Source organism: Symphodus melops (genome assembly GCF_947650265.1).
Source record: "Symphodus melops genome assembly, chromosome: 3".
Classification (NCBI taxonomy): domain Eukaryota; kingdom Metazoa; phylum Chordata; class Actinopteri; order Labriformes; family Labridae; genus Symphodus; species Symphodus melops.
The window spans coordinates 2,517,805-2,532,146 of record NC_136693.1 but is presented as its reverse complement, the minus strand read 5'-3'; the positions used below and the strand labels follow the sequence as shown (position 1 = coordinate 2,532,146).

General features: G+C 42.6%; 2 protein-coding genes across 2 annotated transcripts; one reads left to right on the top strand and one right to left on the bottom strand.

The window, feature by feature from the left end:
• The first annotated feature begins 270 nt into the window (after positions 1-270).
• On the top strand, positions 271-7,755 carry ero1a (endoplasmic reticulum oxidoreductase 1 alpha). The gene is made up of 15 exons (XM_079339391.1): positions 271-381; positions 1,101-1,220; positions 1,328-1,411; positions 1,566-1,607; positions 2,064-2,140; positions 2,309-2,385; positions 2,641-2,761; positions 2,849-2,910; positions 3,003-3,029; positions 3,141-3,233; positions 4,704-4,950; positions 5,049-5,118; positions 5,338-5,424; positions 6,538-6,674; positions 7,222-7,755. The coding sequence occupies exons 1-15, from the start codon at positions 292-294 to the stop codon at positions 7,280-7,282; spliced, it is 1,395 nt and encodes a 464-aa protein (XP_079195517.1). The 5' UTR covers positions 271-291; the 3' UTR covers positions 7,283-7,755.
• Positions 7,756-8,364: 609 nt separating this feature from the next.
• LOC306821154 (uncharacterized protein) lies at positions 8,365-10,671 on the bottom strand. Its single transcript, XM_079339401.1, has 3 exons — positions 10,557-10,671; positions 9,961-10,112; positions 8,365-9,184 (listed from the first exon to the last, which is right to left on the bottom strand). The coding sequence occupies exons 2-3, from the start codon at positions 10,066-10,068 to the stop codon at positions 8,513-8,515; spliced, it is 780 nt and encodes a 259-aa protein (XP_079195527.1). The 5' UTR covers positions 10,069-10,112; positions 10,557-10,671; the 3' UTR covers positions 8,365-8,512.
• Between the last annotated feature and the right edge of the window lie 3,671 nt (positions 10,672-14,342).

The window sequence follows — 14,342 nt, the reverse complement described above, 5'->3', positions numbered from 1 at the left end:
TTTAAAATAAGTTTATCAGAAAAATGAAATACAGGCTAAAAAAGGATCTCTGCACTTTTCCACCTTGTATTTGAATCATAAAAACATCTTCATGTGTGACTAAAGTCCGAGCGTGTCATCACAGCTGCTGATCATCTCGTCACGTAATCCACGTAGCGGACCGGAGACGAGTGAAATACCAGGAAGTGTGGCGTCACTTCACGTCTCCGCTTCCACCAAACTTCTCCTGAAGCGAAGCATTCTTCTAAACTTCGAGAGGCATACAGGTCCGTGGAAAGAGGAAAGGTCGTTATGAAGCTGGGGGTCTGCATCCTCCTCTTCCTGCTCGTGCTCGTGCTCGTGCTCGTGTCCGGCTCTGCACACTGCAGGTGCTTCTGTCAGGTGAGCGAGACAACACACACACACACACACACACACACACACACACACACACACACACACACAGCTTAAAGCTTGTAACATGTTCAGTGGGCTGCAGCCGTGAGACATGAAAATCCAGAAAAGAGGAATTCACAAAGTCAACAAAGTAAAGTTGTCGGTTTGTGGTTGATTTTTCTCGGCCTGTGTTTGACTATCATGATGTTGATGGATTCATTTGACTGCTGCTGCTATAACTCCGATGTTTTACATGTTCACTGTCGGCTTGTTTAATCAGCTTTATATTCTCTCTGACCATCATATGTTGACTTCCTGTCATGTGAACAGCTCAGATCCTGCAGTGTTGTTATAAAGCACATTGAAAACAGGGCATTATAAAGTGTTTGATGTGGGCTAATTCAACGTGCATTCAACGTTAAAAAATACACAAAAGTTAGTCATGTATAGTGCTGGTTTTAATTTTGTATTTATGATTTTTTTGGGTCTTTTTTCTCTTGTTGTTAAATGCAGCCATTTGACTTCTATGGGAGTGTAAACACCTGTATGTCATTGTGATGAGATGTAGTGAAGGATCGGGTGATAAGAGAAGATCTGAGTTTTAAACATGGTGGTGAGGCTTTGAGCTCAAAGCAGTTTGACGCTCCGCTTCCCGACTTCCTGCCAGCTTAGCGTCCGCACTAAAGACCGACCGACCAGCCGTCTGTGTTTTCTGTGTCACAAAGGTCACAGGTCACCTGGACGACTGCGCCTGTGACGTGGAAACCATCGACCGCTTCAACAACGAGCAGCTTTTCCCCAAACTTCAGACTCTTCTGGAGTCCGACTACTTCAGGTTCTACAAGGTACTGAACCACACACACACACACACACACACACACACACACACACACACACACGCGCAGAGAGTCTGTTTCGGAGGTGTTGTCATGTCGTACCTGATCGTCTGCAGGTGAACCTGGACAAGCCGTGTCCCTTCTGGACGGATAGCAGTCACTGCGGCCTGCAGGACTGTGCTGTGAAGCCCTGTGAGCCTGTGAGTCATCATCCAGTCATTTATCAATTATTAATTATTCATAAACCTGAATCGACACCCCCTCAAAGCGTTCATATAAATGTGGAGAACTTCAAAGTTTCCTGTAAAAGCTGTCGTGGGGTAAAAAGAAGCTCTCTGCTGTGTCTGCTCACAGAACGACGTGCCGGAAGGAATCAGATCGTCCTCACACAACAAGGTGAGTCTTTTTCACGTGCAGTCAGACAGATCCATGAACCTGAAAACATAAAGATTCCCGTGTTTAATTCCTCACATTCTAACAGTAGAGGGAGGTCGCACAAAGACTCCCAACACCACGGCTCTCAGAGACTCGTTCATTAACCATGTGCATAAAGAAACGCGTTTGGTCGGGTTTGAAACGTTCCCGTCTTCTTCCTCAGAACACAAACAAATCTGCATGAAGACACAACACTCTGCTGAGAGATAGTTAAGATGTGATTAAAGTGTGTGTGTGTGTGTGTGTGTGTGTGTGTGTGTGTGTGTGTGTGTGTGTGTGTGTGTGTGTGTGTGTGTGTGTGTGTGTGTGTGTGTGTGTGTGTGTGTGTGTGTGTGTGTGTGTGTGTGTGTGTGTGTGTGTGTGTGTGTGTGTGTGTGTGTGTGTGTGTGTGTGTGTGTGTGTGTGTGTGTGTTTCAGTATTCAGCAGAATCGAATGAGCAGCGCGGTGAATGTGAGGAGGCGGGACGTCTCGGAGCTGTAGACGTCTCTTTGAGGTGAGGAGCAGGTATAACATGATGAGTGTAACACACAGGAGCAGGAGTTAGCCAGTTAGCTATGAGCAAATAGAAAGTTGTTACCATAGTAATACACGCTAACAATGAAAAGATAGAAGGATTGTAAATATTGAAGCAGACGTTTTGACGTCTGTTTTTCTTTTAAAGCGAGGAGATCAGAGAAGCTCTGCTGAAGTGGAGCGAACACGACGAGGAGGAGGCGGAGCGCTTCTGCGTGCTCGAAGGTAACCGTGAACGCTTGTAAGCAATAATCAGAAGACCTCAGGTGTGGTCATTGAAGGTAAAATGATTGACATCTATACATTTTAGTAGGGAACAAAATAAACAGTTTGAGGAGGAGCGCAGCGCTAAATGATGTGTTATTGTAAAAACAACCTCAAGGAGAACACACACAGGTCGGTCCAGCTAAATTATAAACTGTGTGTATTTTTTTTTTTTTTTGTGATTTCAAGCCGATTAAAGCGGGTTGATGTTTTCAGACGAGGAGTCGCCGGATTCCCAGTACGTGGACCTGCTGCTGAACCCGGAGCGCTTCACGGGCTACAGAGGACCAGAGGCCTGGAGGATCTGGAACAGCATCTACGACGAGAACTGTTTCAAGTGAAGTGAAGCAGAAGCGGGACAGTAGAGGAGTTCAATGAGAGCGTATGTCTTCACTTGTGAATCACTGTTTTTACTCCCCCACAGACCCTTTACCGTCAAGCGGCCGCTGATTCCCAACTCGTTCCACGGCAGCCCTGGAAGTGAAGGTGTGAGACGCACTCACCTGAACATCTCAACACACTTCAAACTCTTTCTGCCTGTGCCCAGTCACTAAAACATTCACTTTTAATAATTACAGCAAAGACTTTCCCCGGATGGTTGGAAGGTAAGTCAACATGTCAGCGGAAGATTCAAAGACAGACTTTGGATTGTTTTTTCTTTTTTTTATCGATTCTCTGTTCGTGTGTGTGTGTGTGTGTGTGTGTGTGTGTGTCAGGTCAGTGTGTGGAGAAACGAGCTTTCTACAGGCTCATCTCTGGCCTCCACGCCAGCATCAACATTCACCTGAGCGCCAGATACCTCCTGTGTGGTGAGTCACTACGAAGTCCGCCTCTCCTTTAGGCCAGTGATAAACTTGGAGGTGTTGGTGACTCCAGACATCCAGATCTGTCTTAAAACTATTACCGGGGCGGCTGTGGCTCAGTTGGTAGACTCGTCGCCCCTCAATCGGAAGGTTGAGGGTTCGATCCCCAGCTCCTGCGAGCAACATGTCCGATGTGTCCTTGGGCAAGACACTTAACCCCAAATTGCTCCCCCTGCTGCGTCTGGGGCGTATGAATGGATAGATACTGGATGGGCCACATATCCAGCCCATCAGTGTGAATGGGTGTGAATGGGTAGGTGTAAAAGCGCTTTGAGTAGTCTAGAAAGTAGACTAGAAAAGCGCTTTACAAGCTCAAGTCCATTTACCATTTACAATTTCAACCCAAAGCTCTTTTTTTAATTGACTGTGTTTTAAGTAAATCTTCATTTCAGACACGTTCAGGCTGTTTCAGGTATGTGGTAGAAAGGCGGGCTTGTCTTTACAAGGCTGGAAATGAATGCTGGGTGCATGATGCGTGGATTATACTGCGAGTTAGTGGGGTTTTTTTTAGCATGGGCTCGTCCCACTGTGGTGAACTGGATTACGTCTTGTAGCTTCGTTAAGGCAGAATGCTTCAGAATATTTGACTTTGATTGATAATTAGACATTTCAGAGGACCATTTTAAGATCTCATTTCTCATTTTGGTTTGGACCCCAACAAATCCTGTTTTAGGGAAAAGCCTCAAATAAACAACGTTTAACTCTTTCGAGTTTTAATTTCCTCCTGTTTTCAGTCTTTATGTTATGATGAAAGACTTTGAAATATAACCCACAGATGATTCTGCGTGATTCAGTTTCTCCTCGTCAGGAGTCTGAGGTTCTTGGGCTGGACGAGTGAACACATGATGGTAACATGATGAGACCAGCAGGAGGAGTATATCACGACATCATCCAAGTAATCCTTACCGTTTGAAATATCAGCACGCTGATCAGCGCACTGCACATCCCAGAAGACATCAGAGTATTTTGCAGAGAGTGATCCGGGGTTTCAAAAGCAGATATATCAGAAGCTTTGAGCATTAAGGGAGCTTGCAAGTGACATGTTAAGAAATCCAAACGTTGTCATGTAGGAAAGCTGCAGCCGTGTTATCTACGAGCTCTTCAAACCGAGGTGAAGAAAGCATCCGGAACAAGAACGGCATCATGTTGTTTTGTGTGTGGATTGACCAGGTGGAACATGAGTTCCCCATCTGGGGATTTGTCTCTTTTTTTTTTTTTTTTTTCGAATCCAATTGAATAGATTTTAATCAGGTGAGGCAGAAGGGTGTGGGAAGCCTGCAATACATCAACCGGGTGAGATCAGCTCGCACACAAAAGACAGGCCACAGACCCCGGACGTAGAGCGAACACAGCCATCGCTGTTCATCCTCAGCTGTGCAGTAAGCCCCTCCCTCTGTTCCCCTTCCTCGCCCTCAGACAGCTGGTTCGAGAAGAAGTGGGGTCACAACGTGGCAGAGTTCAGAGGCCGTTTCGATTCCGAGCTGACGGCCGGCGAGGGGCCGAAGAGGCTGCGTAACCTCTACTTCCTGTACCTGATCGAGCTGAGAGCTCTGGCCAAAGCTCTGCCGTTCTTCCAGCAGCCGTCTTTTCAGCTGTACACGGGCAGAGCCGAGGAGGACCGCAGACACAAAGAGCTGCTGCTGCACATCCTGCAGCTGGCCAGGTCAGTGTGACGCCGAGTACAAACGCAAGAAGCAAGAAGTTAGGCCACACTCTTTACATTTATTAATGTTCAACACGTGTATGCTGCTGCATCTCCAGATCTTTCCCGCTGCACTTCGACGAGACGTCTCTGTTCGCTGGAGACGAAAAGGAAGCAGCCAAACTGAAGGTCGGAAAGTTTGACCTGAGAACTGTAGAAATAGATCGACAGATGTGCTGTTGACTTCGTCTATTTTAAAGGAAATCATTTCATCTCGTCTCCATTCACTGTATTTGGTTATGCATCGTGTATTTATGCCACTGTTTTGAGGTGATTTCAAGGCTTGATCTGAAAGTCATCGTCCATTAAAGTAGCATGATTGTGTTTTCTGCGCTGCGTTTACGTCAGGAGGACTTCAGACTGGCGTTCGTCAACATCTCCAGGATCATGGACTGTGTGGGCTGCTTCAAATGTCGACTGTGGGGAAAACTTCAGGTCGGAACATGTTTTAAAACAGTTACATTAAAGGACCGAGATGTAAGATATTTACTGATCATAAAGTGATCTTACTCTATGATCGATCGATGATCGAAAGACAGCTTTCTACAATGTGTTGAGTTTGGACTGCAGTACCCATTTTAAACACTAGGTGTCACAGTTACATATTGCTCCTTTAATTACGTATCAGAAACTGTACAGTGGTGGAATTTAACTAAATACATTTGACCAAAAACTTTATTGAATTGTGCCGATCAGGTTCTTAACTTAAAATGTTGTTTTGTAGCAGAAACGTTTTGAAAAAAAATACATTAGTAATAGGTTTAAAAAAGAAAAAAAAAAAAACTGCACTCGACACAAACTGTTTAACATTTGAAACATTTCCTGGACAAATTACTTTATCAAAAGTTAAACAATTAGCCGACTGAATAAAAGTGTAAAACAACTCTGATTGGGAGGAAAACCAACAACTCAGCTTTTTTTTAAGATGTGTAGAATTTTTTTTAAAGGTTTATTTCAGGTCGTGTCATTATAGAGATAGTACAGTTGAGAGAGAGAGAGAGAGAGAGAGACACACACAGAGAGAGAGAGAGAGACACAGAGAGAGAGAGAGAGAGAGAGAGAGAGAGAGAGAGAGAGAGACACACACAGAGAGAGAGAGAGAGAGAGACACACACAGAGAGAGAGAGAGACACACAGAGAGAGAGAGAGACACAGAGAGAGAGAGAGAGAGAGACACAGAGAGAGAGAGAGAGAGACACAGAGAGAGAGAGAGAGAGGTGAAGGATGTGAGGGAAAGCAGCCACAGGTCAGGTTCAAATCCGGGCTGCTCGCTTTGAGGACTACAGCTTCTGTACATAAGACACGTGCACTAACCACTGATCCACAAGCGCCCATTTTCACTTTTTTCTTCACCAACCAAAACATCAATTAAAAAAAAGTGAAAATATTCAGCAGTTACTTCCATGAGTAAAACAATAATACAAAAATAAGCTCTTCCACAGCTAACTACGACATCACTGATTCTCTGTTGTTCCATAATAAATGGTGTAATGAGGCGATCAGCTCTGTAGTAAAACATCATTGTCGTCCTCTCTGTGTCGTCATCAGACTCAGGGATTAGGAACGTCGCTGAAGATTTTGTTTTCAGAGCGACAGATTGAAGCTCTGCCCTCGTCCGGTGACCGGCGACCCAGATTCCAGCTCAGCCGACAGGAGGTCGTCTCTCTGCTCAACGCCTTCGGACGGTAAGAGAGTCCGTCAGAGATCGTGTGATCATGTCTATAAATATCTGGTCAATCATGATTTTAGTTTTCTATGCAGCTGCTGTGAGTTAACTCTCCAAACTGAGCAGACAAAGAGAGGGTTGGGTTTGTTACCTCAAACTGTTTGCAGTCTGGAGCACTTCAATATGTATCTTCCCCATAGGAGGAAACAGGATCATTTTACATTTCAAGGTTTCAAGGTTCGCTTTATTGTCAATTTCAAAATATGTCAGACATACAGTGAAATTGAAAATAATTAATTAAATTATTTAATTGAGGTAAAATAAAATAAATAATATTTAGACTAATAAAATCTAAATGTGCAATGAGTATAAAGTTGAATAAAATTAAAATTTGATCAAATCAAAACTCTAGATTCCTCTCCTTATATCCTCAAAGAGTTAATGTCATTCAGAATATATTGGGAGGGAGGGGGGGGGTGGGGGTGGGGGGGGGGCTTTTTAATGACTGTTTCATCCATTTTACACACGTGTGCACTCTTCTTGATGTAGCCGTTTTCTTTTCGAAGGATTTCCACGAGCGTCAGAGAGCTGCAGACTTTTAGATCGCTGCTGGCAGAGGATGGCTGACGACGAGGAGACGAGTCGAGTCGGGCTTCATCCATCAACAGAGTTCATCGTGTCCGAGTTTGTTCTACGATTCATTCATGCAGACGCTTTTTAAAATCCGAAGCGACATCAGACCGAGTTTAGTGAGAAGAAAGACGGGTTCTAACTTCTTCATGATTACTGATGATTCTTGCTTTGTCTGTTTTTACACATTAGCAGTTTAATGGCTCAGACCATGAATGTAGCTGCGTGATTGATGATCGTTCAGACTTTTAAAAGACGATGTCACGGATTTACCGACATCAAGTGGTGAAGGGATTTCAGAAAATCACTGATCATGATACATTTTTTTCCAGTGCCTGTTTTACTAAAAATACTGTATTATTAGTAAAACAGTATTTTATGAAGTGGAACTGACATAATCCTGTTTATCGTGAGGGTTTGTGCACTATTTTCTATTTTTTAATAATGAAATTAAATTGTAAATATATTTCTTTATCTTAGTCATGATTTGACCTACACAATTTATTTCAGATACATTTCATGCATGACCTGACATAAAAGGAGATCTGTTATGCTGATCCATATTTATATGCACATACAGAACCTCAGCAAAGTTTGTTACAGTCAAGATACGCATACAGTAAGACTTGGCCAGAAACGGACGATGTATGGAGCAAAGGTGGAGGATGCAAATTGCAAACTAAAAATGTATGGAAGTGATATCAAATGAGCTTTAGATACTTAGGGGTCGAATTAGATCAGAGAATAAACTTGGAGAAATCACGTGAGAAAAATAATAAGTGCCAGCAAGTCTTGAATGTAATGAGATGTGTGGTAGGATTGAGGTGGGGTGCAGACTTTGTATCACTGAAGCGAATTTATGTTGCCTTAATCACATCCAGTTTTTTGAGTTGGGTACGTTCATTTGAAATTGTGTAGTGCAGGAATCATTTGAAAACTCTTCAGTGTCTTAAGTATTGTTATATAAATGTATTCCCTTAACTAAAGGTTGTTTATCCATTTTGATTATGCCTGTGTATTTTTTGTTTGTTGCTGTAGCTACAGAAATGTAGAAAACAATACAAAATGTACAACTTGGATCTCATGCATAATATTTATTTTTACTCAATTTCACAACCGCTTTTACAATCCATGCGTGAACTTTGGACAACCAGTCGGCTGATGAGGTTGTTAATTTCGAAAAGGTTTATTGGTGCACTGATTGACCTTTTCTCTTGAATGGACGCGTTAGTGATGCTTCCCACAGTGGTCACAGAAGTAAGGCTTTTCTCCAGTGTGGCTACGCTTATGAATGTTCAAGTAGCCTGATTGGCTGAAACTCTTCCCACAATGGTCACAGGAGTAAGGCTTTTCTCCAGTGTGGATACGCTTGTGAATTTTCAAGTGGCCTGATTGGCTGAAACTCTTCCCACAATGGTCACAGGAGTAAGGCTTTTCTCCAGTGTGGCTACGCTTGTGACTTTTCAAGCTGCCTAAATGTCTAAAACTCTTCCCACAATGGTCACAGGAGTACGGCTTTTCTCCAGTGTGGCTACGCTTGTGAATGTTCAAGTAGCCTGATGTACTGAAACTCTTCCCACAATGGTCACAGGAGTAAGGCTTTTCTCCAGTGTGGATATGCTTGTGACTTTTCAAGCTGCCTAAATGTCTAAAACTCTTCCCACAATGGTCACAGGAGTACGGCTTTTCTCCAGTGTGGATACGCTTGTGAATGTTCAAGTAGCCTGATGTACTGAAACTCTTCCCACAATGGTCACAGGAGTACGGCTTTTCTCCAGTGTGGATACGCTTGTGAATTTTCAGGCTGCCTGATTGGCTGAAACTCTTCCCACAATGGTTGCAGGAAAAAGATTGATCCATCTGTGCTGAAAGGTTGCCTTGGTTTTTGCAGACCTGTTCCTGCAAAGCAACAACAAACAGACAGAGAAAGAGACAAACATAAGATTGCATCGGATATCAAACACATGCTTCCTGACAATATGAGAAAAATGATGAACAGAACATGTGAAAAGTAATTAAGAATCACTGCCCAAAAAGATCTTAAGGAAAACAATCGTTAGTCCATGTAAAGAGTCTATGTTGACCACCTATCCATGATGATACATTTAATATGGTATAAAACTGCTATAAACACAAGAACAAACAAGAAGGGTGAACTTGGATTTGTCTTGGGTTGTTGTGCTTTTTCTCTGGGTAAGTAACTATTGTGACACTTTATTAAGGTAGTAAAGTCAAATCAGAGTACATTATTCTGATAATCAACCAAATCTTTTGTATAATTTTGATGTCTGACTTCCTGTTGCACCTGATCTGCTTTGTTGCAAATTAATGGAGCACGCTCTGGCAAAAAATAGACGCCTTTTGTGTCTTTAGATTTTAATGTGTAAAATGTTGCACATCCTCCCTTTTTAAAATTACCTTATTGTTTTCCGAGTGCAACCAAAAAAATAATAAAACTTAAGCAACAAAATAACGGGTTTCACCGTGTGGTTAAGTGTAGAATTTGCATCCTAACTTGAAAGTTCCCATATTATTCTGTTATATTATGTTGTAGGTCTGTGAAACCTATAGAGTAGCTTTGCAAATAACATCTTATTTGTCTTTTACTTGTGTTTGTAAAAACCTTCCTTTTATTTTAGCCTCTGCACGAAGCCTCTCCCCATGTGCTCACTTGCCTCTGATTGGTCAGCTCCATGGATGCCTTTCAGGGGGGCAGAAGACTGCAGGAGTAGATGGCTCGACCTGTCAATGACGAGGTTCAAAGGCTCTTCTGTTGAGCTCATTTCACTTTCCTTTTGCCAGATATTCTTCTTTTGGAGAATCCACTCTAATGTCAAAGAAGGACAGTAAATCAGCAAAAACCCATTAATCCAAATAACGATATACTTATCGCCTCTACACAAAAATCTGACCCTTTCTTGACAATAAACGTGAAGGAAAAAAGGACATGGGAGGTTACATTACTCTAGTGAAACATGTGCTACTCTCATATTAGCATAGATAAACAGTTTTTGTAGCCTCGTGCACTTAACTGTTTATACTTTAAGACAACTCTAAACATACACGTTAACAAACCTTTATCATTAATACAAATGTAAAGAAATTAAGCTGTTAAGTTTCGCTAGTTATTTTTGCACTCTGTCAACAAGGTGAAACTTCAAACAGAACCAAAGTTCGTAGTTGTGTGAGTTTTTTTCTCGTAAAGCTCAAGACTATTGAAGCTTTTTACTAACAACACAAAGGACAGGTAAAGAGCGATTTGTTTTCTTACCTTGAATAGTTGAATGAAGTTGGAGTTTTGTCCTGTGGACTGATGAACTTTATTTTTCTTGAAAAACCAGTTTGACAGATGCACATATGGTTTCCATGGTGACAAAGGCAAAAAACCCACGATTGAAAATCTTTTAAGATTTTTGAAAAAAAATACACAACTATGGAGGATTCTTTGAGCTACAACAGAATCAAGACACCCTGCGAAGGAATGCTCACGGCTGGGTTCTCTGCAAGTCAATGTTGGGATAAAAAAAAAAAAAAAACATCATCCGCCTTCTGTCTGTTGTTTTTCCTGATGGAATGTTCGTGTTGCTTACTGTCACTTTAAATAAAGCTTTAGAAGGGTTAGAAAAAAAAGCCTACTCATTAGAATGTATGTTTTTGTCTGTCATTCGTGACGTCATACATCAAAGGAGCATAGATTAAAGGTGCAGAGTTTATGAATCGACCCCAAGAGAAATTCACATCGGCTGAGGACACACACGACACACACCAACAGCAGGAAAGCTAATTTAGTTTAGTTCCACACACATTAGATTATTATCTAATTATAATACAAGATTAGTATTATTTTACAATCCAATCACAGCAACAATGCAGAGCTCAAATGCCAACCAGACGATGGTGCAGTCTATTCCAGTGGTCACACCAGAAATTCTTCGTCCTGTCGTGGACATGTTTATGGACAAGATCACAGAGAAGCAGTGGGCTGATCTGAAGGAGGGGTCTCACGGCAAAGAGATCAAGGAAATCATCACGGCCATGTGTGTAGATTTAGTCAATGTTTTAGCCACACACATCTACAGACTACTGAACAGGAGGAACTCCAAACAAAGTTCTTCTGAATCCTCTGAAAGCTCAGGATCCTCCAAATCCCAGATGAGTGTCACTGAAGAGCAGGTCCAACAGTGTCTGGGTGACTCGATCACACTGGCCCTGGCAGAGGTGATGTGTACCCAAAAGGACATCCGTTGCCAGAGCACAGAGGAGGTGACCAAGCTCGTGGTCAAAGAGGTAACGGAGAGGATTAACACGGAGCAAGTCAACGAGAGCGATGAACCCATGGCCTCCAAGAGATTCACAGGCAGGCTGAAGAAAATGGCAGCAAATCTCATCACCGTTCTGCAAAAATATTCCCAAACTGTGAAATTACCATCTAAGTTTAGAAGAGAACAGGAAAGTAAAATAACACAGGAGTCGACAAAGACACGACAGCAGGACGAGCTGGATGAAGCTGGAGCGAGAAGTCGCAGCAGAACTCCCTTGGGAAGTGTTATTTCCAGAGACAGCACCTTGTATTTGACCAAGGAAAATGTCAAGACAATCCTGGAAGAACAGGCAGAGGAGATCACCATTTTTGATGAAGAGAATGATCCTTCAGAGAAAGAATTAACCCGTCTTGTCTCCAGCTCTGGCAGGGATTCAGACGAGGTATCTTCTATTATAGTTGAAATCATCGAGAGCGACAGTCAGCGCTTAATAGAGTTAGCAGGAACTCCACGCAGGTTGCGTGAGTTAATTGAGTCAGAGAAGATGCCCGCATGGAAGAAGATCAGTCATGCCACTAAGGCTTTTCTCGTAAAACGATTTGCCAAGAAGTCCATCATCAACTTGTTTGCAAAACTGAGGGAACAACTTGCAAATAAGCTTCATAAAAAAGAAGTATCCATTGAGTCGATGAGCGATGGCTTGGATGACATATTGGAGGAAATGATCCCACCGGAGGAGGATGAGACGGAGATGTGTCTGTACCAAAGGATGGCCAGCAACATCACACAGGGTAAGTATGAACTGACCGAGAAGATTCTGGCTGAGTTCATTTTCACCAATCTGTCAAAAGGCAACAAACTCAAAAAGTTTTTTATGGACATCATTCGCCCTAAAGTGGACAACTTTATGAAGATGATGTGGGGCTGGCTTAAGGTGCAGAAAGAGGAACACGAGGAGAGGACGGACCTCGCCTCTGCCGCTCTGACAAAGATCGAGGAAGTTGTGGTGGAGAGTCGAGCTTCAGCTGTCTCGCAGTGTCAAGTCGATATGTTTGCGGCAAAATCTCAGCAAGCTTCATCACAGGACGCAGGAAGGCACATGTGTGACGAGAGTCGAGCTTCAGCTTTCTCACAGTGTCAAATCGACATGTTGGCAGCAAAACTTCAGCAAGCTTCATCACAGGACGCAGGAAGGCGCGTGTTTGACAAGATCATCTATGAGGTTCTGGTGACGGGGCTTCTTCAGGAAATCCTTAAAAACATCATCCACAGTTATTCCAGTGATGCCTGTAGATCAGCCATCGCACGTATGACTGAGCTGCTCTTGGAAGAGATGAACGGCAGCAAACCCTCCATCAAGCTCACCCCGGCCAACGTGAAGAAACTCCTTAAACGCGTTCACAAGGAGCTCTGCAAGGTCGTCGGTGCAGATACGCTGTGGATTAGCATGCTGGATCAGAATGAGTCTGTCATCAGGTATATTGTGGACACCCTGACGAAACACCTGTTGATGAAGCCGAAGGCCAGCGTCAAAGAGGTCTTTGGGAACATTTTCAACATGTCCCGCGTCGTGTGCCTCTTACTCACTGTGCTACCAGCCTGCTGAGTAGCACAGAGAGTTGACCGCATGATGCAGGACTGAAGGTCCCTGGGGGTGGGGGGGGGGGGGGGGGGGGTACGGGTTTTCTCCGAGGTCTTCGGTTTACCCACATCTAATACAATTTGATCCAAATATGTAATTACAAAATTGGGAAAATAAAAGAAAAAAATTTAAAACGTACATTTCTGTCTGGTGTTGACACAATTCTGTCAGAAATAAAGAATGTTTTACTGCATGTTTTATTGTATTTGAGACTGTTTGTTCTTTTCACTATGAGCATCAATCAGAATATTCTCGCCCTCCTACTTTCACTGGATGATGAACTTCATGACGGCCCGTCAGCCCTATCACGGCCCCGATCAGACACGGCGCGAGGAGGACGTGGCGTCAACACGATCCGAAAGAGACGACAATACAGGTCTGATCCACATTGGTTTCTATGGTAACAGGTTATGCCCAGCAAATACGACAGCAAAATGGATGACAGAGAAGCGTGATTATTTCTGTTGCGAACAATTTGACGTCGCAGTCTGTCCGCAGGCTTTTCTTTTTGTTTTGATTCGTGTTGTTTTCTTTCACTGACCAAAGTTAACTTCTGGCCTGGCGGATCTACGCCATTGTTGTTGTTGTCGATGGTGTCGCGTTGTGATAAGTCAAATTGCTCAGTTATAGGGAGTGTTTGATTCTGTCTCAAGGAGGCGCTGTTTTATTTCAATGCAAATAGATCAACTTTAATAAGTTGAAGTGTGTCAAACTGTCCGGGAATTGAATAAATATATTTTAACACATTTTCAACCAATTGTATGTGAAATGATAATGAATAATGAAATTTGATTTTTTTTTTTCAAATATGACATTTTTAGATAGGTTGAAATACAATTCTTTGAATTTTTGTCTTTATTACAACAATCTTCTTTCTTTTTATTATTTGTTTCTTAACATTTTTTCCTCTATCTCTCAGTGCATAATAAAAAATCTTGCACCTAAATATTTATTTTCTTTACTCTTCGGTACAATAGATTTTTAGTTTTAAAGCATCAATACTCCTGGAGACTCATTCAGCTTTTTTCTCTATATATCTCTCTGTTTATTGACATTTTTCCACGAAACGTAGCATATTGACTTGTATACACTGAGGCCCATATTGTTATCATAGTTTTTCCTACAGTCCCTGAAGGCAGCACAAAGCCGCGCA

Bases quoted from the DNA above. Each gene is read 5' to 3' on its own strand.
- LOC306821154 (XM_079339401.1), bottom strand. From the start codon at position 10,068: ATGAGCTCAACAGAAGAGCCTTTGAACCTCGTCATTGACAGGTCGAGC. The intron at 9,185-9,960 runs GCAAGTGAGCAC...GTTGCTTTGCAG, and splicing joins ATGGAGCTGACCAATCAGAG to GAACAGGTCTGCAAAAACCA.
- ero1a (XM_079339391.1), top strand. From the start codon at position 292: ATGAAGCTGGGGGTCTGCATCCTCCTCTTCCTGCTCGTGCTCGTGCTC. The intron at 3,234-4,703 runs GTGAGTCACTAC...CCTCGCCCTCAG, and splicing joins CGCCAGATACCTCCTGTGTG to ACAGCTGGTTCGAGAAGAAG. The intron at 5,425-6,537 runs GTCGGAACATGT...TGTCGTCATCAG, and splicing joins GACTGTGGGGAAAACTTCAG to ACTCAGGGATTAGGAACGTC.